The 25,914-nt window shown below is 32.3% G+C and overlaps 3 protein-coding genes across 5 annotated transcripts in view; 1 reads left to right on the forward strand and 2 right to left on the reverse strand.

The window, feature by feature from the left end:
- LOC112905807 (dopamine D2-like receptor) overlaps positions 1-1,252 on the reverse strand; it is a 188,316-nt gene extending 187,064 nt beyond the window's left edge. The window contains exon 1 of the mRNA XM_025978955.1: positions 483-1,252. Within this exon, the coding sequence (XP_025834740.1) occupies positions 483-929 (447 nt within the window). The 5' untranslated portion in view covers positions 930-1,252. The remainder of the gene's footprint in view (positions 1-482) is intronic.
- A 10,951-nt stretch (positions 1,253-12,203) lies between these two features.
- LOC108737758 (inositol 2-dehydrogenase) lies at positions 12,204-18,268 on the reverse strand. Its single transcript, XM_025978929.1, has 9 exons — positions 18,022-18,268; positions 17,842-17,921; positions 16,759-16,921; positions 15,105-15,284; positions 14,180-14,307; positions 13,701-13,924; positions 12,872-13,043; positions 12,523-12,664; positions 12,204-12,467 (listed from the first exon to the last, which is right to left on the reverse strand). Exons 1-9 carry the CDS (start codon positions 18,099-18,101, stop codon positions 12,443-12,445), a joined length of 1,194 nt encoding a protein of 397 aa, XP_025834714.1. The 5' UTR covers positions 18,102-18,268; the 3' UTR covers positions 12,204-12,442.
- Positions 18,269-22,119: 3,851 nt separating this feature from the next.
- Positions 22,120-25,914, forward strand: part of LOC108737773 (clathrin light chain) — a 4,542-nt gene continuing 747 nt past the window's right edge. Inside the window, exons 1-5 of one of the 3 annotated variants that reach the window (XM_025978930.1) lie at positions 22,127-22,420; positions 22,884-22,988; positions 23,293-23,319; positions 24,195-24,314; positions 25,513-25,624. In XM_025978930.1, coding sequence (XP_025834715.1) covers positions 22,291-22,420; positions 22,884-22,988; positions 23,293-23,319; positions 24,195-24,314; positions 25,513-25,624 — 494 coding nt within the window. In that variant the 5' untranslated portion in view covers positions 22,127-22,290. Of the gene's footprint in view, positions 22,421-22,883; positions 22,989-23,292; positions 23,320-24,194; positions 24,315-25,512; positions 25,625-25,914 lie in introns of all 3 variants that reach the window. The other 2 variants (XM_025978931.1, XM_025978932.1) reach the window with 2 other exon arrangements.

Below are 25,914 nucleotides of genomic sequence, written 5' to 3' on the forward strand. Positions count from 1 at the left end.
TAACTACTTAATCGATCGTCAAGAAATTTTATAGACGCATGCCAGGGGTACCGAAAAGTACTTAGGGTACCTTTTATCCAAAAAATAAATACTAATCCCGAAGGATAGAAAAATTAGTTCAATGTAGTCGATTTCACGCCTTCACTACTCAATCGATCATCATGAAATTTTATAGACACATTGCCAGGGGTACCTAAAAGGACATAGGGTAACATTTATCCAGAAAGTAAATACTATTCCCGAGGGATGGAAAAAATGAATTTTATGTGGTCGTGGATGATCTTTGACACCTATTTAGGACATCACCGCGAGTGAAGTCGCGGTAAAATCTGCGAAATTTCTGTAAAATTTCTATAGATCTGTGGTTCTACTGAAATTAAATATCCTCACCAACCGATGACGTTTAAATAAGAATCAAAAAGTCTAAAAACATTAAAACATCAATTGTTTTGTTGTTCTTTGTCAAAAAACAAAAGACTTACCAAAACGTAAACGGCGAAAGGCATAACCACAACTGCAACTAAGAGGTCAGCTAATGCCAAGCTAACGATAAAGTAATTGGTGATAGTTTGCAAAGTTCGTTCCCTATAAACACTCAAAATAACAAGAACATTCCCGAACAAAGTAAAAATTGGAAAGACGACAAGTAACAGTGCCCAATAGTTGTACTCGCGTAGCTCAGTTCGATAAGCACAACTGTCATTAACGATTTGAGAACAGTTCAGCAACTGGTGGTCCAAAGACGTCTTGATTTCACTGTCGTTTCCGCTGTAATTCACACGGTTCAAATACTGATCGACGTCGTCGAAGAGAAACAAGAATTCCGTGGAACTGTTGAACAACATTTCGCCAACATCTTTGATGGTTGAAGTCTGAGGATTACTGCCATCAACTCTGATGGGGATGCCGGTGGAATTATCGGCATCCATGGTCGTGATCGAGGATCGGAACAAGACGTGATCTACCTGGATATGTCCCAGAATTCTTTCATTCTTGTACGTAAAGGAAAAGTTTTTTTATTATTATTATTACTGGTTAATACGATCAGTTCGCGAATTCTTTGTGCAAAAAAGTCGTGTTGGAGCAATTTCCTTCATTCTTTTTCGATTTCCTGCGATACCGGTTTCACATTTTCAACCACATTCCAGAATTAATTTCCGCCAGAAACACTTCAAAGAGACGGAGATGGTTTAAAGACATGCCGATGCCGTTGCCGAAAATAGTCGATTTTGAAAAAGAACTCCATACAATGTCAACGTCGTCATCTCGTTGTAGTTTGTGTTTGTCCGCGAAGACAGGACGAGACTGCGACGCCGAATAAAGACGCGACTTGCGAGGGTTGTACGGTATGGCGAACGTGCGCCCAAGGGTAGCGTCGACGCTGATCTGCGTCTGAACGCCGTTCAAAGAGCGGTCGCTACTCGACCTGGCATGTGTGCCGTTCGTTATGCTATAAAGATCGTTTAAAATTATCTTCGATAAACTCTTTAAAATCGACGGTACACTGTTACATTCTTGTCATCATAATCATAAGTTCGTCAGTTCTAAGACTGGTTGTACACACACCTCCACTCTTTCCTGTTCCGAGCTAATCTTCGCATTTCCCTAAAACGAGAACAACCCATATCCTTAACTAGTAATGTAATCTAGGTCTACCTCTACCCCTTTTAATTCCCGTTTCTGCCTGTAATATATCTCTGACTAGACCTTCATGCCTAAGAAAGTGTCCTACCCAACCTATCTCGTCTATTTCTTATTGATTTCCGTTGAGTTCTCTGTTCTCCTGTTCTTTGTAATATTTCAGTTCTAACCTTCTCTATCCGCAATATCCTCATCTTTCGCCTATTGCACCACATTTCGAACGCTTGTAACCTTTTTTTCCGCCGCGCCCAGTGTCCATGTTTCGCATCCGTACATCACCGCGCTCTAAACTCCACCTTTAACTTATTGCTTTAGCCCATAATTGTTTGTACTTATTTTTTATTATTTAGAAGAAATGGAACTTTGTCATTTTGTTAAATTTTATAAAAGTCGGAAATTTAATTAGTCTGTCTCTTTTGCACTTGAGATTTATATTAAGCTATCCTGTTGTCAAGATAAACCTGAGGATCATAATAATAGCGACACGTAGCGGGAGAAAATAGTAAAAATCTTCTCCATTCGCCGGAATGTTCTGTCTCTATTTGAATATTAGATAAACTTACTCTTTAGGTCTTTACGAAATGGTGTGCTGATGAGATGTAATATGATCGAAATCGCGATCTGCGTGTGGCAGTTTTAAAAAATTTCGGATCAAAAACTTAAGCGTTCTAGAAATCCTATTCTTTTTATAATGTACATTTTAATAATTTCTAAAATAAGATAGTACAATACTTTGGTGCAAATTTCTGTCAATTTTTCTACCTCCCCATATTTTTACCTTGAACCGACCTCCGCATATACAGAAAACTAGAGCAGTCTACTGGTAACCCAAAACGTTCACAAACATAAAAATTACACATTTCTTTGTCGGCATTTTTCCTCTTTTATGTAGCACAAGCGAAAATGCATAATTTGATGAACATGTGGAATATATTTTTTCAACCTCTCTACCTGAAAATATCTCGTGCTTCTCTGAAAACTAACCGAGGTCTCAAAATCCTTTGAATACAACGTAACATACCTCCAAAAGTTTAAATTACATTTACTGGACTTATATTTTATAAATAAAGGTTACATTCACAATAATGTGAAACATAAGACAATTAGAGGGAACTAATGCGATTATTGAAAACTTTTTACAAAAAAATATTATTAATACGTAGTTATCAATAGATTTGAATAGTGGGTCATTGATGAAACTAAGAGGATTATATAACTTCGTCCTTTTTCAGAAAAAGTTTCCTAAAGTCCTTGGTGCACTTTCATTTGTAAAAACATCAAATAGGTACACTAAGTGTTGCAAAATGAAATAGAAAAATTGTGCACAATAAAATTCGGGTTATTAAAAATCCCAGCTTACCAAAATCGTGAGGGTCCTCGACGTCCCTGCTATCTGAAAAGAAAAAACTTCTTTAGTAAAACAATTTTTCAATTTTCATAGAACAAAGTTTGATTTAATAATTCAATATTCTCTTAAATTAGCTGTTACATTTTATTTCGGTGTTGTACCTACTGTGCCTTCTGTATTCGTATTAGTTACGGCATCTTACATCGAATTATACTTCATTTACTTTCTGTAGCGATGTGCCCCTTCCAATGTCTTGGATGCGCGCTGACAAAATCATAGGTAGGGAGAAAAAAGCTCATTATACTCTCGACTCTTGTACATTAAACATACTTTTTCATACAGTACCTGCCAAAAGTTATGAATAATAGCGCGAGTCGAAAACAAGTGTTAAAGCCTTTAATATGTCTTCAAATATAAATAAACATCACATTGATATTTTCAGTAGTAAATGGTACCAATAACAGCACATTTGAGCAATGAAATTGTAGTGGATAAAATGGTCAATTTTTCCGTGTAATACTGTACAGATTATACGTTCCTCACCCTTCCTTTTCTGGCCTAGTGCTGTTCTTTTCTACTTTGCGCCGATCAAACTGAAGGTCACATCGTTACAGAAATTAAACGAAATATACTTAAATATACGACCCATTTCTTTGGAAGATATATATGTACCTTATACCTATATTTTGAAAAACAGAATTATACTTACCGCGCAGGTAAATAATACTAAGCGAATTAAATATTGAAAACGAAATAATCGAAAGAGCGACAATGCAATTATACTTGACATCTCAAGCACCACATTACGCGATCCATCAAAAAAGAAATGGGAACGTCAAATTAAATACCTGCGTATTTCCTTTTAAATTAAATTTCAATTTTGGCTTAATGTAAATGATTTTCCTTGAAAAACCTTATTCGTGGTTCGGTAATAATCAGCGGAATTCTGCTGTAAAAATTCCAACCTAAAGACAATAGTAAGGATGGGGTAAGAAAACAGGACCAGGATAATCATTATCTAAATTGTATTGTATTGTAAAGATATTAGAAATACTAATTTTATGAAGATAAATGATGTAAATATGAAATTTAATACCCACAAAAAGGAAACGATTAATAAATAATAATTAAGTACAGCGTTTNTAGCGATGTTGTAGAATAAACTCCAACGACAAGATACGACACTATAAATGTTCCAAATACTTTTCAGCAACAAATTTACATTCTTTACAGCTTGAAGAAAACTCAGCCCACGAAGAAGGCAACTGTTACGGAAAAGGAATTCGAACATTTGCTAGTGTTGTTAATAAATATACACAATTTGTAGTTATTCTCCCTATTAAACTAGATAGCTAACCATAACAGAAAGTTGTTTATTTTCTAAGACTATGCTTTGTATGGCGCCCGCTTGGTATGATGTGTTTGTCACTTCAATATCTTTATAAGCGAATTCTGTTGTTTCTAGTAAAAGATACTGCATATACCTACCACCATTAATAGCCACCAACTTGTATATTTTAGGTATCATATTTCCAGATATACCTTTCTATATAACAATCTACTATTTGTATTGATAGTTCTGTACTATTTACAAATTTACATATTATTTTAAATCAATGGATTATAAGATAAAATTACTTTAGTATGCGGTCTTCTTCTGACTTGAGATCTACTTGTACTTTAATATGTCGCCTGCACCTGCACTTGCACGTAATTATTTATGAAGTTAATCGGAATCATGAGTTTACGGAAGGAACAGGAACAGACATGAAGCACCCGAGTGTAACTTTTACACTTATCCTGTATTTTATTTTCTACTCAATTCCCACATTTTTGCATTTTGCAAACAACAACGTATGCTTTCCTGTAAATGATACCCACATAAATTCCTGTTACCTAGATGGACACGTGTCTCTTCAGCTGGTACAAATATTCGAATGTTCTACATATCCATTCGATATGTAGGTACGCGAATTCGTCCATTATTGGTGAATAAAACATCACTTCATCGTTTCCAAATTCTCCTGTCGTTTTGGAGCACATCTCATGTTCTCTAATCGCTTCGAACAAGCTCTCTGATGCTGCACGATCATGAAAAGACTTGTAAAGGACACGATACGAAACGAACTACGTTTCTACACTCGGCAGCAGAATTCATGGTACAGCAAAGTGCAACAAGAAGATAAAGTAATGTTGAACGCTAGTCAATTTAACAGAGGACAAAAATATCATATTTTGTACTTATTCGCGGGTAGGTCAAAGGTCAAAGCTCATGTATTGAAAGTTCTGGTCCACGCGCTTGTTTGCTTTTTACTTTACCCGATATAACGTAAAAATTTCAAACCATTTTCATTTAATGATACAAAAATATCTATTACTTTGTCGAGAGCTTTTACCATTTGTCTCTCGATAACGTGAGTACTAAATTATTTACCCTAAAAAAAATCTCAGTCGAGGGATGGTGAAATAGCGTACGTACTCGGGGAGGAAATAAGCGTGCGGTAGGAAACGTTTTTTACTTTTCACTTATTACTTATCACTAGAGGCGTCTTTACTTAAACGTACATACAGTGGATTCAATTTATTACGACCTTGGTTATAGCGAGAATTTTACTATAGCGACGTTAAATCTTGAATTTAAAGCATACTTTAGTACAAAATTCATGTGGCTATAGCGACTTCGGATGTAACGTCGAGTCCGGGTGTAGCAACTATTTTCAATGAATCATTTGTACATGTGTCTGTATCTCTTTACCTTTGCCTGTAACGACTTCCGGATATAACGACGAAATTACAGTGGTCCTTTCGTCACACAGTATATACATATATGGAACTTAAAATGTACAACGATGTGGACCACTCTTGACTTTTGCAAACAAAAGGATTGAATACGCCCCTGTTACATATCTTTTACTAAAAGTTTTCAGCTTAAGATAACCAAATAAAATGCGAAAGTCAATTAAAAAAATAATGAATAAAAATAAAAAGTCTTAATAGACCTACGTAGAGGTGAGAATTGTGACATAATCCGCTCTCGTTATATTTTAGGGTATGAGGCGCCATGCTGGACCATTTAATCTTGTAACAGTTGCTCAAGTCATGGGTCACAACCTGAACATTTTAAAAACAAATTTTAACGGTAGCCTGGAAAAATTGAAGTTATTATTTCCAACAGGATAACGATCCCATGCATATGCTCTACACTATTCGATTATGGATGTTATATAGCATCCCCCATGTACGTTCAACGTCACGTGAAAGCCCTGATTTAAATCCCATGGGGGATCGATGGGATGAGCTCAAGGAACAACTGATAAATCATAATATAAAATATATGTGATACATCATACATGTATATACATAGTAAAGTAGACTTAAAACAAATACCTATTCAAAAGGAAGAATTCGTTCAACTAATCATCTGTGACTTAGAAACCGTGCTGTAATTTTGAAATAAAGGGTTACATTAAACTTTTCGCTCTTCTATTTGCTTCAACTGTCCTTGAATTCTCTTAATTATGACTTATGCAACGTTTGCTAGTTAACCAGTTAACTTTAGTTAATTATTTAGCTTTTCATTATCATTAGGTCGTCAGTCTTAAGACTGCTTGGACACGCACCTCCACTCTTTCCTATCCTGAACTAATTTTCGCATTTCCCTAAAACTAGAACAGTAGTCTAAGCTAGGTCTACCTCTACCTCTCCTTACTCCCGTTTCTGCCTCTAATATGTCTCTGACTAGACCTTCATGCCTTAGAAAGTGTCCTACTAACCTATCTCACCTATTTCTTGTTGACTTCCATAGAGTCCTCTGTTCTCCTATTCTTTCTAATACCTCTTCATTTCTAACCTTTATCCACGGTATCCTCATCACATGCTTTTAACAATCTTTTTCGAATTTCTAAATTAACCGTTCGCGAGTATACAAATGACATCTTTTTATTGAAGGCGACACGACCCTGCGCTATCCTCTGCTTTATATCCCTAGTACTCTTTCCGTCCTGACTGATCTGACTTCCTAGATACCTAAAATCAGTCACTTCTTCTAATTTTTCGTCTCCTATCTTTATATTCGCTCTTTCCCTATTTTTTCTTCCCTTGCATACCAGTATTTTTGTTTTACTTTTATTTAGCTTTTACTTTCCGTTAAATTGTCTTTCGTTTTTCGTATTTTACCGTCTTTCTATTACATCCTAGTGTTGTATCACTTTTGCTGGCAAGTGTAAATGTTTATAATATATGTCAATGCTGTCTAGAATATCAAGAACACATAAATGTATCCATGTACAAATACTACGTATCTACATACACAAAAGTGTTCCTACACTGTTGGTCCATCATTTGTAAAGCAAACTTCTAATGGCTTTGATGCTTCATGGAATAATTATAACATAGCACTTTATAACAATCTGCAATACAGCATGTGTGTCCTTTACTCATTATTGGAACGCAACGATGTCTAAAGGATTTACACAAGTTTTCGGAGAATATCATGCAGCAGAAATTAAAATGACGAACATCAAAAGTTATCGTACTAACTTTTACATTAAAGTTGACATCTAATTGCAAATTTTGTTTGGTATGAGATATGAAATTTCCAGCAGTATTCAATTTNAAATGAGGGTTTATACTCTTTGATTAATGTAGTCTCGCAGCAAATGCAGAAATTAAAAAAATAGAACAAATTACATATAAGTATACCTGCATGAAATTCCATTTTATTTTCAGGGAGTAGAGGGAGGTGCCTTTTTTTTAACGAAATGCGTAAGTTAAATGAGTCGGTCATGATGAATACTAATAATGCACAAAATGAGGGTTTATACTCTTTGATTAATGTAGTCTCGCAGCAAATGCAGAAATTAAAAAAATAGAACAAATTACATATAAGTATACCTGCATGAAATTCCATTAGAGTTTAAGAAGTTTTATGTCTATGTGGTTTATAGCATTTACGTTTCGTTCAAATGATATCTTCAATGTTTTTTGTTTGATCTTTGCAACATCTAATGAAACTTCGGAGATTTAAACAATACAATACAACAATGCATCAAAATAACATTCCTTTCTGTTTACAGTTATGTATAGAGGAATTTATGTGTGGAGAGTGTAAACATTTCATAATATAATTTCACCCCATTGCCATCTAGATATCTAGAACATTTAACTAATATTTATGGCTTACAACAGCACCCCTTGATTATTTAATTGAGTAAGGTACCAACGCAAGATATTATACAGGGCGTCGTGTAACTATTACTGTTAGTAAATTGTATTATAACACTATATTCATGTTCTTTAGTTACGATGCTACATTTTCGGATTCCGTATGCTCCAACAAAGTCCATTTAAATATATGGATATCTACTTGCTGAAACGAATCCCGGCGTAGCTAACCTCAACGTGATAGGCACCTTACCATAATCGAATAAGATAATTCGAAGTGGTCTGTATTCTGTCTAAGCTGTCTGCGAAGCGCTGATGAGATCCAAAAAGATCGAAATCGCGATCCGCGTCTGGCAGTTTCGACAGAATACAGACCACTTCGAATTATTTTATTCATGTTCTTTGAACTCAGCCACTTTGTCCAACATTACGATTAGATTTATTCAGCATGTTATTTCCCTTTTATGCAGCAGTTGATATATTGTCGTCTCTAAATAATTACTTCTAACTCACAGTACCTATAATAACTTATACATAACAATAAGAAATGTCCTTTATTTTTATGTACGAATTACTCTTGAAAACCTCCGTTTATTTTGGGAACTACTTTAACGTTTTCGTTCATTTTTGCCTTTACAAATTATTGAAATATTTCTTTCGGAAAAGTGAACTGTTTGCTGAACTTGACTTGACATGTACTGAATTTGGGCTGCCAAAAAAATTATCTAGTTTACAACTTCCGCATGTTCTCATGGAATTTTTGGAGTTTCTCACACCTAATTTATCACTTGTTAACTGGAGACACAGCAATATATTTTCGGAATAAAATATGTGAAAGACTCATGCGGCATGAGATTTATTCATTATTTATTCAGTTTTGTGGTTGAATTATGGTCCGTCCGCTGTGCGATTTTTCCGAGAGAAACAGCATTGAAAAGCGTTCAAGTAGGCGAAAAATATGAAAGAAAGTAACAACAACTAAAACAGACTTCTAAATATTTAAATAGTCATGAGTTGATATTCCAGCCTTGGTATTGGTCTAGGTCTTGCCCTTGCGTGTTAAGTTTTGATCTTGCTAATTTAATCTGATACTTTTTAAATAATTTTCAAAACACAGATTTTTCTATTTACCGACACTATAAAAGTCTTAAAAGCTGAAATTGTCTGTCATACATGCGAGCTTGTCGTGACTTTTAAAGAAGATTGTGTCTCTAGTTATGAGAGTTATGAAAACTCTATGTATATATCCTTGCAGTAAATAAATAAATATTCTATTAAGTGAAAAGGTTTCTTTTAGTATCTGGCAACAAAACTCCAATTTCAAGTTTCGTATCTACACAGCCCGACAGGTTCGAGCTATTAAAGCCTAAATTTCAAAAGTTCGCATAAACAACCCCAAAGTAACCCCAAAGAATATATGCATTATTCATTCGAAGGAATAAACTTTCACAGTTCCGTTCCAAGAATATTCGGTTCGTTGGAGCGAACTTCGTTTTTCCAAATTCGATTTTCACTTTGTTATTAAGGATCGTTTCAAACAAATCGTAACAAGTCAAACGCCTATTATAAAGAGATATGTTCTGGTCGCTTAAAATAGAATTAAGCGAGTAGTTACAATGTAGAATGCCTTAATTGCCTTCTTTTAATAAAAAGGTAAAGAAAGTACCCTAATAAACACTTTTAATTAATCAGAAGAGAATCAGCTCTCATAGTTGTTAAAAAGAAATTAGTTACGACACAGCCCTGTCGAATTAATTAAGAGTTTTGGTCTTAGTAATGAAGAAAAGTCAATTTTAATTTGAAGACAACTCGTTTAAAATGAAATATTACATCGCACTATAGTGTGACTGTTTCAATTCACTTCTAATCTAATAATATTAAGTGTTAGGGAATTGACATTCTCGTTTTGTATTCATAGCAGTGATACGTATGCATTCTGGGAAAGTTATAAAGTGAAGACTCTCAAGTTTCGAACTAAATTCGATTAGAAATTGAAAGGAAACTGAGATATACGGTCCAATTTTAAAGAAGATGCTCCCGAACATTTTAAATAGACGCCTAGCACCAAACATTGTGTAAAAAGATGAATGGATAATTCAGAAATAATCCTATTTTAAAGTAATCCTTTCCAATATTTTTAGACTTAATGTTTACTTATGAATTCTTAATTATAATCTAATAACAAACGGAAACTAACGAGATCTCTAATTTGATAATACGTGGCAGATGCATGTTATAATACTATTTTTGAACTAAAATTATTTTTAGATAATTATTATAATATGTATTGTTAAGCTCTGGGAATCCCCCCTCACGGGACACTAAATACAATGATTTCTTTATTGTATTACGAACCCTCAGAATTCTATTTGTTTCCAACAACATCTAAACTTTGTAGATAGATATAGAGAATGTTTATCGGTTTTCGTTTTTCTACGATGTCACAAATAAAAAAACCTGGTCCGATCCCGTAACATCAGGATATTATTTTTCTTTCTAGTTTTCCTTCATTTTGTGTTTATACTGGACAATGTCTACGTTTTTTTACATTCAGTTATTATACGATTGTATTTCTTTGATCACTTTGTATTATTCCATTCCCCCAGGGAAAGTTAGAAACATAAAACGTGTTTGTGCTTACTTAACTTACACTGAAATATCTATTCTTCTCGGTAGACATAGTTATATGTTATCAGATTTCCTAACAACCCACAACTTATATAGATACTAGTAATGTTTGTCTAAAAAATATCAAAAGATAATAATAAAAACTACGTGTAGGTAGTTTTAATGATTGCTAGATGCCGTTGAAGAGATTTACTTCATAATTCATACACATATAATTAAAAATAATACTAGGTACCAAATGTAGTTCAACACGTTTATTTGAAATTAAATTAACACTCAACAACAGTCGCTTATTTAGTGTTTAGTGTATTAATATTCTGGTAGTATAGCAAAATCCAAATTTATCTATTTGGTACAATTAGTGGAGTGGTAGTTTACGGTGTTTTCACATTTGAGTAAAATAGAAACACTTTTTCAACGAAGTATTAAAATATTTTAGCAGTATTTCAACTACCAAATTTTATAGTAAATTATAGCATTATAACAATGTATTTCAAAACCGATTCAGTATTTGTCGTCAATTCACTTAAACAAGTTGATTCAGTAGCGGCAAATACCCACTAGATGGCAATACACTGTCTGTATTGCGATATTGCTAATGGAAGTTGTAGCGATGTTGTAGAATAAACTCCAACGACAAGATACGACACTATAAATGTTCCAAATACTTTTCAGCAACAAATTTACATTCTTTACAGCTTGAAGAAAACTCAGCCCACGAAGAAGGCAACTGTTACGGAAAAGGAGTTCGAACATTTGCTAGTGTTGTGTTTTGGTGTTGAGATTTAAACTATTCGTTAATGTATTTCAATGTTTAGAATCACTTTTACTGTTACTTCAGCGGAAGGGTCATAACCTAATTTGAAACCTTTCAGAAAAAGGTGTTTACCGTTGACAATCAACATCATCATAAGGTCGTCAGTCCTAAGACTGCATAGACACGCATCTCCAGTCATTCCTATTCTAAGCTAATCTCCGCATTTTTATAAAACTAGAACATCCCACATCCTTAACATGGTATTTGTGAATAGTTTTCTAATCTAGGTATGTTAGATGTTAGGATAAGCCATATAACTAAACGTAAAGGTAGCATTTTGCTGATTAAGTAATACCGAGCTTATAAATATTGTAAAGTGTCGTTGTCAAGACACTCTAGCTTCAGACTAGACTTTGTACATTTTGTACATCGTAAAACAATAAATGTTCAATTTTTTAAAAAGATAATTTTATCATTTGAGCATTTAACAGGTATACCTTTACCCCTCTTAACTCCTGTTCTGCTTCCAATATGTCGTAGATTTCGTAAATAAGAAGAAAAATAAATGTTGAAGGTAATAAATATTTAAGAGCAAAATCCCGTGAAATTAACCTTAAGGAAAGGAAAAGGAAGTAACCGAAGAAAGGAGTTTTAAAATAAATAAAGTTTTGTATTTTACAATATTTATTGATAATACTTACAGTAAATGGGACCCATTACTATTAACATTAACATAAAATCTGTGGCTAAAACCTAATGAAAGACGACTTGGGTTAGTATTGTAACAATTTATTGTATAACATCGAGAAAATTTTTTTAAAAAATAAATAAAAGTCGATAAATTAATGATAAAGAGGTAAAATGGATGATATCTTCACTGGAATTGGTTAGTAATGATCAGTTTTTCATAATTTAGAACGAATACTTCCTCTAAAATATAAAGAGATTATGAATGAAAATGGTTAAATCTTTTTCTTAGTAATACATCTCTTTCTGGTACTGCGGATGATCTTCTTCATTCCAATTTAATTCTATTATCCTTCCAGTTCTCGCAGCTTCTTCACATGCACTTGCAATTTTAGTAACAGCTAATACATCTTTTGGATCTACAGATAATTTTTCTTTATCTAGAAACAAAATGGATACCTAATCATTTAGGTAGCATTAATAAAAAAATTGAGTAGATATTTGCTTTGAAACTGAAAACTCAGATAGAAAAATTGTGAAAAATAACAATAATAAAAGATAATTTGACGAAAGTACGAATTATTTGTAGCTAGTACCTATAACAATATCAAAAACAAAAAAAATATAGATACAAAGAAAGCACAAACCTTGAAGTACGTTTAAGAAGTGCTCCGTTTCATTAATGTACCCAGCTTGGTATCTAGAAGGGAACGAGTAAAATATAGGAGACCTCTTTAAGCCTTCAAGACCGCAACTGAATTCAACTCCATGGACAGGTTGTTGATTTTCAGCCCTTACCATTCCTTTAAAACCAAATACCTACAAAACATACGTTGTTGTTCAGGATTTCTAACCATAAATCGCTAATATAGTTGGGACGAACAAAATTGGTAAAGTCTGTAATAAATTATCTGTGAGACCGAATGTATCTTCTTTCTTGTTTCTATTTGGGACTGTAGTCATTTGCTGCGTTATGCACACGCCCTTGTTAAATTAGGAAATGCTTTATAACTAGTACAGACAAAGTGAAAAGAGATAACCGAATAATAGTGAGGGGTGCAAATGTAAGAGGTTGCTTAGGTATCCTAAAGATCCGGGTCGGCTTTATAACTGCCTGGTTGGAATTATATTTTTAAACAAGTGTCTTTGCTTTCGTAAATTCCCGAGAATGTTAAAACTTTCTTTTAAGTCTGATGCTTGCAACATGCTCAACTTTTGCTTGTCTGCATCTCTTTCGGTTATTTATTAGTGCCCGCTACAATTCCTACCTGGCATCTCTTTTCTATGTTTACGATATTCCTCGTTTAGTTAGTATATTCAAAGAAGAAAGAAAATGTAAGAGTTTTATTGCAAACTATGCCAATTTTGACGGTCCCAACTATAGATCATTTATTCGATAATCTCGCATCTATAATAAGTAGTTTTATTTTTGAATCACTTTTATCGAAGATTACCTTCGGATTTAAAGTGACTTACTTCAAGACGCTGATCATATCCGTAGTTGCTGTTTCTACTTAAATCGATTACACCAATTGTGCCACTGGGAAAAGTGAGAAGAATGGCAACGGTATCATGATCTCCAATTTCCGCTATCTCGGGAATATTTGCTGTGGCAGACACCGACACTTTAGACGGATATTCGCCAAGAATCCAAATTATCATATCGATATCGTGAACAGCACAATCGTGAAATATACCCCCTGTAAATAAATACGAGAAATACGTTTCATATAAAACGTATACAAATTATTATAATGGTAATGTATTATTCATTGTTTATTTATGAAAAAATCATGTACAAAACTAGAACAAATCTCACGAATCTTCAGAAATGAAAATATGTCTTCTATGAATTTAACAACAATAACAATTTTTGCGATGTTATGCTGTTATATGAACTATTTGAGATAATTTGGAATTCAAGGTGTGGTAGTAATAAGCTTGCAAGTGGTTACCTGACTGTTTAAGATATTCAATAGTCGGTAAGGGTGAATCTCTACTACAGACTTTGATGGTAGTTACATGACCTACTTCTCCTTTCCTGACCCGTTCTCTAACAGTACTGTAAGCTGGATCAAAACGTCTAAGAATGCAAAAAAAATTATATCAATTCAACTAAATAAGAGTAGTATAGGTATATACTAAGTCTATCAACTGATTCTAATCAAACTGTTAAACGACAAAACATTTTAAATACTGTGAAATATGTACTTTACATTTTGTATTCATAAATTCGTAGTAGCAATTCGATTAAAGAAATGAGAAACTTAATAAAAAACATTTCAAAATGATTACCATTTTATGAATGAAAATATCAACTAACTTTGACAAAGATGTAAAATAGAAGGTAGGTATAAACCAGGCGCGAATGAAATATATCAGTGATTCAAAACCTTGAATAATTCATGAAAGGAGAATAAACGGCGAAAACAATGGGCAAATTAATTTTATTTAAATAATGGCTTTACCGTGATCTAAATCTATTTTTCCCGTTGTAATTTTATAAACGCGAAAGAAGTTAAATCATCTATAAAAGGCAGTCGGCACCTACTTAACTTACACAATTTCATCAAGTAAATTAAAACTGTTTAGCAAATTCCAATCTCATCGAGTTTTAGTTCTCTTTTTACGAAGTACGGCAAAAATTAATTTTTTTATGTTTTGACTCAACGTTTACTGTGTCAGTTGTTATTAAAAAGAGTGCTGATAATAACAAAAATGAGTTAACATGCAAAATACATTTTTAAACACAAATGATAAACTAAATTGTTTCGCCTATTTCCTGTTTGTACAATAACTAATAACTGTACTTGTAAGCTTGCATACGTTTTAAAAATAGTCTCAAAAAGTAAGTGCGTGTTTTTGTTCAGATGTAGTTACCTGTTGAATGCAGTGAGCAATGGCATGCCCACTTTTTTTGCTTTCTCGAAGCATTTCCTGGTCTTTTCTATATCTTCGGCAACAGGTTTTTCACAAAACACAGCTTTCTTGTGGTCTAAAGCTTGAGTTACTATCTGTTCATGAGTATGAGTGGGTGATGCTACAACTACTGCATCAACACTGCCAAATAAATAAAAATTGCATATTAGGGTAACCCATTCTTTCCCTCTGTTGTTTTTTCCCAGATTCTCCAACTATTAACTTGGATGAACATTTTTGATTGTTGATGCCTTAATAATTTGTAATATAATCGCATTTAGAAGTCCACGTAATCATTTTAATTAAGTATGTCGTTATTTAAAGGGTGTCTATTGTAAAAATGTTTTCAACTATTATAATTTAAAAGTGAAAAAGTGAGGAATTGCGTATATCTTGGACATATGTTGGGAGACAATAACTGGGATGAGTGGTACGTAAATAATGACGTAGCGAGGTGGAAGGCAATCACGGGAAAGATGTCGGACTTGGGTCGCAAATCGTGTAGGGAAGATTGGAAAAGAAGGATAATGCTTTTCATTGTAGTTGCGAGGAAATTGTGTTTTATGGGATGAAAATATGGGAATGGGAAGAAACAAAATAGGTAGTCTTACACAAAGAATATATAAAGTGGATTTTAATGTTAGAATGAAGGAAAGGACTATGTGGTAAAGAGGGAAACCAAATGCGGGAAAATGTGAGAGGAAGGGCTGAAAAGAGATGTCACCACTCGAGGGGAAATTAGCAAATCTAGAAGAAGGGAAATATGGAGAAAAAATGTTATGGATGTAACGCCAGAGAGAGAAAGAGAGACAATACACTAGAATTGTTAAAAATTAACCAGGAATAGTTGATACAGTGGAGAGGGCAAGGTAAGAATATGTGGAAAATGGTGAGAATGAGATGAAGGGAAATTTAAGAAAAATAGGGAAATCTAGGTATGCGTAGGACTGAGGGAGTTCTTATGGAGAGATTGGCAGGGAGACTTAGCCCATGCTATTTAGAAAGAAGGGATATCAATGCCTTGGTTAGAGTGGAAACATAGAATAAGTGTAGAGGGTGCAAATACTGGCTCAAAGAGATGAACAGGAGTTGTATGTTGTGTGCAGGCAGAATACCTAGGGCACGTGCTGGAGGGATGTGAGAGAATAAGGACGAAGGACGATGGAAGAATGTGTGGAGTTAGCGAACGAGTAAGGGGGTTGTTTGAGCTTATTAAATGAAATATTAAGAATGATGAGGCTATAACAGTTTTGTTTTTATTAGTCAAATTTGGAGTTTTCTATAGGGAAAAGGAGTTGGGATTTTGTACAGGGAGACGGGAGAAGTTATGTATGTTTTTTTTTAAATTGTCGGAAGATTGAGTTCTTTGTATAGTCTGTAGAATAACTTTTTGTTTCAATAAAGCTTATATAATTTAAAATCGACAGACTTGACTTAATTAGTTTGTTTATTAAAAAAACGTCTTTATAACGGGTTATCGCGAATTTGTCCTACGATATACGTTGAGTTTGTTTTAATATAAAAACGTGACCAACAAGTTCGTGACACGACTATCTTGCTGTTAAACTATGCAGGGGTCATCATATTGATTAACATTCTGAATTTCCCTACTCACTTTTCATCATTGAAAACTTGAGAAGCGTTAGTACTAGCTAAAAATATCGTCTCTGTAAGATTCCAATAATCCTTCAAAGGTTTCCACTTCGATTGGTCATCGTCTACGATGTACAGCAATTTTACACGAGGATTTTTTACTAGTGATGTCAAATGAATTGATCCTGAAAAAGGATACGGATGTAAAATCCCTATATCTTGAAATTTATTTTGAAAATCGCCTTGATTACATGAATTAAATTAAAAGATCAATTCAGTGACGTTTAACATTAAATTTAGTTACTTCTGTAAAGGTTTTTTTTATCAAGTGAAGGGACTTTTTTAATTCATTAAGTGTACAAAACATCTTCATAATCTATTTGGACACAATTCCCAAAACATCAAATATTATTATTTCAATACAAAAATATTAATAACAAGTTAGTAATGCCCTAACTAAGTTTAGCCCATATACAACGATAATACGATTAATAAACCAGAATTTCCTTTACTAATAGGTCCTAATGTTATCTACAAATGATAAAAAAGGTAGCCTCAATGGTTTGAACTACATACGTTACGATGCCGGTAAGTTCCAAAGTAATAATTAATCTAATAAGTAAGCATGTAAAACAGTGTGTTGTAATTAAGTTTCGTTAGTATTAGTTAGCGCCAGCTTCAATCATTATGGAAAATTTATTAACACTGCAAGAATATATAACTAAGGTAGTTCGTAAATTTCTCTTTAATCAAAGTTTACTCATGGCATACTTAAACATTGCGTTTAACAATTGTTGTCTTTTATTACGTAAGAAATTTTCTGGGAAGTTTTATTTAAATGAAATTTAAGCGTTTTGTAAATATTACCACTTTCATATCGCAAAAATATCGGAATTCTAAACCGTTTCAGAAATCTTATATACATAATTCATTAAAAATACTTTAAACCAATCCATTTTTTTTTCTTAAAATGAAATTAAACTTAACATTTAAGATCTACCAACCGATTGATTTTCAAAACTTTAAGTGTATATAATTTTTAATGAACTTAATAACACCAAAGCCGACATCAAAATCATCAAATTATACACAAAACAATACTGACCTGCCCTACCAACCCCAAAGAGAGCAATTCCAATAACATTATACCCTCCGGTTTTTTGTAGAGTTACATCTTGTACGTATCTAAAAAGAATGTTTTTTTTATTTTAGTTAACACTGTGCAATTACCAAATAATATAGTTACATTTTCGAAATAAATTAATTTATTAAATTGAATACTTACTTTCCATAGATGTAGTCTTCTGGGGGATGTTGTCTTGGTAATTTATAGGGTGAAACGTCTTTAAACTGCACTGTTGCCATTTCGAGATCTCAATTTTCTAATTCACACTACCACTTCCCGTATCCACTGGGGCTCTTTTATTTCTCACAAAAGTTCAGAGGTTATCGCCGGAGCAGCCAACGTTACAAGAAACAAAATCCGTCAGTATATTTGACGATTCGACCGTATTTTGCTGCTCTACGTCGATTGTTACTCAATGCATAAATTTTATCTATGTTTTCAAACCAACCGCGACCGTTGTTGTCAGTATTTTATCGTCGAGTTATATCGCGTCAGCAAATAAAATTACAACTTACTACCTACTAAAACCATACTGGAACAGTCTGTTTTTACACGATAACGGGACACACAGTAAGTAATATTTTTGAGTAACTTGGTTGGGTAGCCCGTTCTGTCTACACGCAAGACAAACCGCGTGTATTGATTATGTCGGTTTTTCTGATAGCACTTTCAATGGAGATTCATCAGTTTTCCGAAGGAAAAGTCTATTTTTTAAGTTTGTTTGCAGTGGTACCTACTTTCTATATACTTTTATCTCGCAAAATATCCTGGTAGTACGGATTTATATGTATATTTACGATTAGAAATAATAAAACCGAGAAGTCTGCTTACGCAAAATGCTCCGACGAAGGCCAAAGACATTTTGAAATGGGGCTACTAGCATACAAAGTACAAAACAACAGCAAAATTGTTCATTTAATAATTTCCTTGTTTCAATCTTAAAATGTTTTCAAGAGGAAAAATCAAAAATAATAATTTTCGATGATGGATTGTTTCTCCTTCGGTGAAAAGTTTTTGATCTGGGTTTTTTAAAGATTTCCCCATTTCTCCAAATTTATTTTATAGTTTTGCATTAAAATACCTATTGAAATGGGAATATTTCTGTTACAAAAAAGGAATTTAAAGTTATAATTGACCAATATTTTTAAATTTCGTTTCTGAAATGTTGGTTTTTCTGACGGCTCTTTCAACGACGATTCATCAGTTTTCCGAAGGAAAAATCTACTTTTAAGTTTGTTTGCAGTGGTACCTACTTTCTATATACTTTTATCTCACAAAATATCCTAGTACTTATATATTTGCGATTAGGAAAAATAAAACTGAGAACTCTGCTTACGGAAAATGATCCAACGAAGGTCAAAGACATTTTGAAATGGGACTATGAGCATACCAAGTACAAAACAATAGCAAAATTGTTCATTTAATAATTTCTTTGTTTTTCTTGTTTCAATCTTAAAATGTTTCCAAGAGAAAAAATCAAAAGTAATAATTTTCGATGATGGATTGTTTCTCCTTTCCGATGGAGTTTTTAATCCAGGTGTTTTTCAAAGATTTCCCCACTTCTCCGAATTTAATGTTTTTTTGCATTAAAATACCTATTAAAATGGGAATATTTTTGTTACAAAAAAGGAATTTAATTGCATTGCACCAAGTGTTTTCTCGAGCGGTAAATTGTTTACATACTGTTTATACTACTACAAATCGTCGTTATTAACAACTAATTAGTATTTTAATGAATACTACTGCAAATTGGATTGGAACACGGTCAGCATTCGACTTATCTGGAGTCACGATTTAATAAAGTCTCGTGTTCCTAATTGTAAATATTTATGGCAGTTGATATCAGTTTTATGTCTAGTTCAATGGATATCTTCTCTAAACGTTTTTAAAACACGATAACAGATGTTCAACATACGCATACATCATACAACACATATAACTATAAATAAACATAATTAATGTTTAATTTTTTTATTTGGCGGTTGCTATGCTATGAAGAAAATACGTATACCTATTGCATCAACCGACACTACAACATATAGACATTAATGATTAAACCATTTAACAAACCTTAATCATAACAAATATAACAATCACAAGGGGTAAGAACAAGCATCTACCTATTACACAAAGTTTACAACTTTTAACGAGAAAATTTCTGTTTCTATAGCCACAGCACTTATAATAGAGGCAGACAGACCTGGATTAGATTACTGTTCGCAAATAGTTAAGGATGTGGGATGTTCTAGTTTTAGGGAAATGCGAAGATTAGCTCAAGATAGGAAGGAATGCGTGTCCAAGAAGTCTTACAATTAGGCCTGACGACCTTATAATGATCTACTTATTGATAAACAAACATTTGAACGTCTGACATTGACATCTCGCTATGTCGTCAAAATTAACATTTTATTCATTAAATTTAATGTCATTGTTTTTGATCCCGTAATCATATAAACAGATTCAACTAAAATTTCACAATGTATAATACAAAAGCTTAAAAGAATATAATAGATATAATCTCAAGACCCGTTGAAGATAAACCTAATACAAAAGAACCCGGAAGTGCATCGTTAGGTTGTTTTTTAATAAAAAAACTATTTCGATTTTAATATACAATTTTTTACAGTAACGTCGCCGGGCGGTTACACATCAGTTACTCATTTAACATTAATTGGGTACACTGTATACACATACGTACATAGGTATAAAGATTAAATGTACCTAAAGAGATCGTTTCACTATTTCGCACTTTGAATCGTACGTATTAAGCTTTGAACTGTACAGAGATTCCATTGTCATCAAGTGTCTCATAACGTATGACGTTATAATTTATAACTTTTTTATAAAATCAGGTCAGTGGAACTAAGAAATATAAAATTGTTATAAGTTATAACTTGCTCTATTAGCAATTAATGTTAAGAGTTCATAAATTTTCAAGCCAAAACTAATCCAAGTAAAGTTGTAACACATGCCTGCTAATATTGTTACAATTTATAAAATGCTTATTGATTATTTTTATTCATTTATTATCTCAAAAACATGTTTACGTTAGTGAGACGAGTATGTCTACATTGTACGTATACGATAATTTTGAATAAATAGTTGAATTGCAGTTTGTCATTATTTGTTATGAATGTCATTTAAAATAATAAACAAGATTATTTATAATATATATTACGTATGAGGAATACGTAAATTTCAATGGAAGATTGTAGGATAAAAATAAGAAAATGACAATGAGATAGGTAACCAAATAAATGGAAAAGAAAATGATCATATCATTTAAGTTAGGGTAAATTGGGATAGATCGGCCTCCATTTTTTCATGAAGTTGTAAAAATATATGTATAACCTTTTAACATCGGTAAAAAATAGTTTTGAGGGGAAATCCCCCGATTTTCGAAAATATTTTGAAAAATTTTGAACATAACCAAATTTTAAAACACAAACTTGTGTTATTAGATGTGTTTATGTTAGAGTGATGACGTAAACAGTTCGCGGAGCGTTTGAAATCTTGTTGAGCTCTCAACGACTGCTTGGTGGAAAAGCGGTGAGCTGAAACGCGACCTTCCGAAGTTACAACCAATGTTGCCACGACTGCAGTGGAATTTATTGTTAACAATTTTTTTTTGTAATAATTTCTAAAGTTACATAAAGAACGACAAAATTATCGCAATTTTTTGAATATGATATCATAAGGACATATAAAGTAAAACAGATAAAAAATCGAATTAAAATAATTTTATTTTTGAATCACTTTTATCGAAGATTACCTTCGGATTTAAAGTGACTTACTTCAAGACGCTGATCATATCCGTAGTTGCTGTTTCTACTTAAATCGATTACACCAATTGTGCCACTGGGAAAAGTGAGAAGAATGGCAACGGTATCATGATCTCCAATTTCCGCTATCTCGGGAATATTTGCTGTGGCAGACACCGACACTTTAGACGGATATTCGCCAAGAATCCAAATTATCATATCGATATCGTGAACAGCACAATCGTGAAATATACCCCCTGTAAATAAATACGAGAAATACGTTTCATATAAAACGTATACAAATTATTATAATGGTAATGTATTATTCATTGTTTATTTATGAAAAAATCATGTACAAAACTAGAACAAATCTCNATCATACAAATAATACTCATAAAAGACATTCTATGTAATGAATAATCAAAACAGATTTTGTGATGACTTATTTTTTGAAAATTTTCAGTCTTCTGATACTTGAGTATCATTCGACAACGTGGTTTTTGGTTGTATTTGCAGCTAACTTAGCAGCAGAGGTTGACAGTTATTTTCCATGTTATGTTCGTCTGAGTTGACAACATAGCTGACAACGCCATCGAGTTGTACGCCGCCTTAAAACATTCATTGATCGTAATATTCTGTTGTACTTTTACAATTAATAAACTTAAGAATGTCTGAATTTGGAGATAATTTCGAAATAGATCCGGCTGCTGAATTTTTAGCTAGAGAACAGAGTGAATTAGCAGGCTTGGAGGATGAAGTAAAACCAGCTGCAGTTTTTGTTCCCGGATTTACAGCAGGTATATTTTTTTATTTTTTGTCGTAAAATGTATGTTTATTATGCTCTCTTATTTTTATTTCACGTTATTTTCTTCAAACACTTCAACAAACTCAAACACAAATGACACAATGTCTTTTCTATCTTACAATTAATAAAATTAATTAATTAAAGAAATTATCGTGTTTATCAAGGATTTAAATTAATTTTCTGTACTTATATTTTTTCATAAGAATATAACTATTCAAAATTATGTTTCTAATAACCGAAAAAATAATTTTTGCTGGACTATTAATATTATATGTATGCCTACAAAGAAGCATTTGGTGCTTTTGGTTGAGACCAATTCTGGTATGATAAGCATGATTGTGTGAATGCATGTTTTCTTTCTACTGCACACTAAATGTGTTTGTGTGCGTGTAATAAGGATTATCATTTTTTTTATTATTATTGTATCAACAATATACAATGTGCTTTGCCTGTAGAAGAGCCAACCACAAACAGTCTAAAAGAGCATTCAGAAAGCTTTGAAATGATAAATGGAGTGGACCATGATAATGTTGAAATTCCAAAAGAGGAATTTAGTGAAGGTAATTTTTTATTCTCTTTTCAGTTGGATTTTTTTTCCTCCAAAGACATGTCCAGCTGTGTTTTATTTTGGTTACCTTCCTAGGTATCTAATTTTTAAATAAATATCTAATTTTCGTTTTTAATTTTTTATACTTATTAAATTATTTAAATAAACAAACAGTTGTTAAAAAGATTTGCGTAAATGACAACCTTCAAAGGACCTATGTAGGTATTAATTTGCAATGATCTAATGGTAACTTATAACATTGCTGAACATGTCGGATGCTTTTGCTTTTCTTAATTATCTCTGTGAAATGTTTCTAGACAATGATAGCCAGTCAGGGATTTCAGGTACATACATTAATCGTTTTTTTTAGCTTACTCGTAGCATGTGCTTGATAGTAGTAGTTAAAATTTCTCAAATTATTATGGAAATATAATCTTCCTAGTTTTTTCCTTTTCATATTGCCTCACGCTTGCATCTGTTTCATATCAGCAGTAGGTACTACACGAATATGCTGCTTATTAGGTTGAAACCGGTTTATTTTACAAGTAGGTATTTTAACGTTTTAACCCAGGCGCTAAGCTAATGCACGTGTGTTATTCTACCACTGCAATGAATACACCTGCGGTATTTCCAATTGTCGGCAAATCAATTTATTTATTTTTCTGATGGATTTATGTCTTTTTAATAAACTGAACTGTAAACAATTTATAAACTCCTTACTTTTTTGGGTTTATTTCAAGGGAAAAGCCGAAATGCACTGAGTAGATGTTTCTATGCTCAAACTATTGACGATACATAAATCGTAATTTATTTAGAATTAAAATGGATTAATTAACTACTTAATAGGTGCTGGTAACAAAAAGATTTACACTACTTGTTTATTTTATTTTTACTGTTATGTGTTGTATTTTTTATATATTTAACGTACCTAATTCCTTATTTAATTAATTGTTGTACTTTTAATATTATTTATTTAATTTACTGCTTTATGTTCCATAACCCTACACATGTTACACATTTATTTTGTTAATGCCGTTACTTGAGTACTATACCAGGTACAATATTTCCAATTTGAAATTTTCATGCTGCTTTTAATTAACAGAATATGTATAATAATATAATAATTACTAAATTAGCCAATTACTGTAGCTTCTATCTTTTTGGTAATTGGCATCTCAGTGTAAGTATTTATCAAATTAACATACGTATGTAATTCAAGTAAAGGAAGATTTTAATGGTACAAAGGCAAAGGAAGATTTAAATGTTACAAGGACAAGGGAAGAGCCTGAAAAGATAAAAAAGTGGAGAGAAGAACAACAAAAGAGACTAGAAGAAAAAGGTGAGTTAGAATAGTACGAAATGTAGGGAGTTAATCAATACTATTAAAATAATAATAAAAGTAATNTGAAAGTAGATTATACGTATAACACCTCTATTCAATTATATTATCAAAGTTTAAAAAGAAAATGTGTCACAATAAATAAATAAATTAGCTTATAAAATCTAAAACATCATGAATTAAAGTAATATCGGCCATTAGTTTATTCGCAGTTAATTAACAATACAAAAATTTAATCCTAATGTAAAACGAGTATTGTCAAGAATCTTGTAACATGAATCTGTAACATTTCATGAGGCATGTCTATATCAAAAAATAAATAAAACTAATTAAAACCGTAAAAGTCTTGGTTACAATGCCTAATAAGCATGTAAACAATTGTTTAACATTTTAAGATAAACTAGAAATTGCATCAAGTACATAATTTCGAATAAAGTAATAAGTAAAATTTTCATTACGGTCCTGACTGTACATCCGATCAATACCTATATAACTTCGCGAACTTGTATTTAGACGCCTAGCGCCGCGACGGCGAATGTGTGTCATGGCGTCTATTTCAAGACATCGCTATTTATCGAAAACAAAAATAATTTCTGGACCGTGTTCACATCCCGTAAATCATTTTTCTTCAGTATATCGTGTAAGTACTATTAAATTTAATTACAATCTTTTGCTCTCGATAAAATTATTCTTTTATAAAGCAAGGTCATCATTTTGACATGTAGCAAAACGTAACAGGTGATGGTGTGCCGAGTAACTAATTTATGTCGATATTTTCGCATTGTGAAATTAAAGATCATTTAGAAAAGATAAATTTGAAATTTTCATGCTGCTTTTAATTAACAGAATATGTATAATAATATAATAATTACTAAATTAGCCAATTACTGTAGCTTCTATCTTTTTGGTAATTGGCATCTCAGTGTAAGTATTTATCAAATTAACATACGTATGTAATTCAAGTAAAGGAAGATTTTAATGGTACAAAGGCAAAGGAAGATTTAAATGTTACAAGGACAAGGGAAGAGCCTGAAAAGATAAAAAAGTGGAGAGAAGAACAACAAAAGAGACTAGAAGAAAAAGGTGAGTTAGAATAGTACGAAATGTAGGGAGTTAATCAATACTATTAAAATAATAATAAAAGTAATAATTATGTAATTAAAGATAAAAAGTTAAAATACAAAAATTTAACATACAGATAAGGAAGAAGAACTGAAGAAAGAAGAATGGCGTGCAATCGCGAAGAAGGAATTGGAAGATTGGTATAAAAATCATGAAGAACTTATTGCAAAGACTAAAGCAGCCAATAGGTAGGTTTATTACGAAATGTTTAAATTAAATCAATTTTATCAATACAGGTATCGAAAATAACCTCGGTTATTAAAAGTTATATAGCAAATTTTAAGAAATTTTGGGAACCGAAAACGGTATTTGAAACTATACTTTACTAGGTAATTGTAATATTTATGTGTTTAACTTTTATAAATTCAAAATAACTGCAACGATTATACGATTTCTTAAAACTTTATTGTTTTTCTACAAAAAATTAAAAATATTTTTAAATTGTATTTCTAATATTCAAACCACCAACAATTATAAA

The sequence above is a fragment of the Agrilus planipennis genome, unplaced genomic scaffold, assembly GCF_000699045.2.
Source record: "Agrilus planipennis isolate EAB-ADULT unplaced genomic scaffold, Apla_2.0 scaffold185, whole genome shotgun sequence".
Lineage (NCBI taxonomy): Eukaryota > Metazoa > Arthropoda > Insecta > Coleoptera > Buprestidae > Agrilus > Agrilus planipennis.

Excerpts from the sequence above, each read along its gene's own strand:
- LOC108737758 (XM_025978929.1), bottom strand. The coding sequence starts at position 18,101 with ATGGCAACAGTGCAGTTTAAAGACGTTTCACCCTATAAATTACCAAGA. Across the intron at positions 14,308-15,104 it reads TTGCTCACTGCATTCAACAG|ACGTTTTGATCCAGCTTACA; the intron begins GTAACTACATCT and ends TTGCATTCTTAG. Across the intron at positions 13,925-14,179 it reads TGAATATCTTAAACAGTCAG|GGGGTATATTTCACGATTGT; the intron begins GTAACCACTTGC and ends ATTTATTTACAG.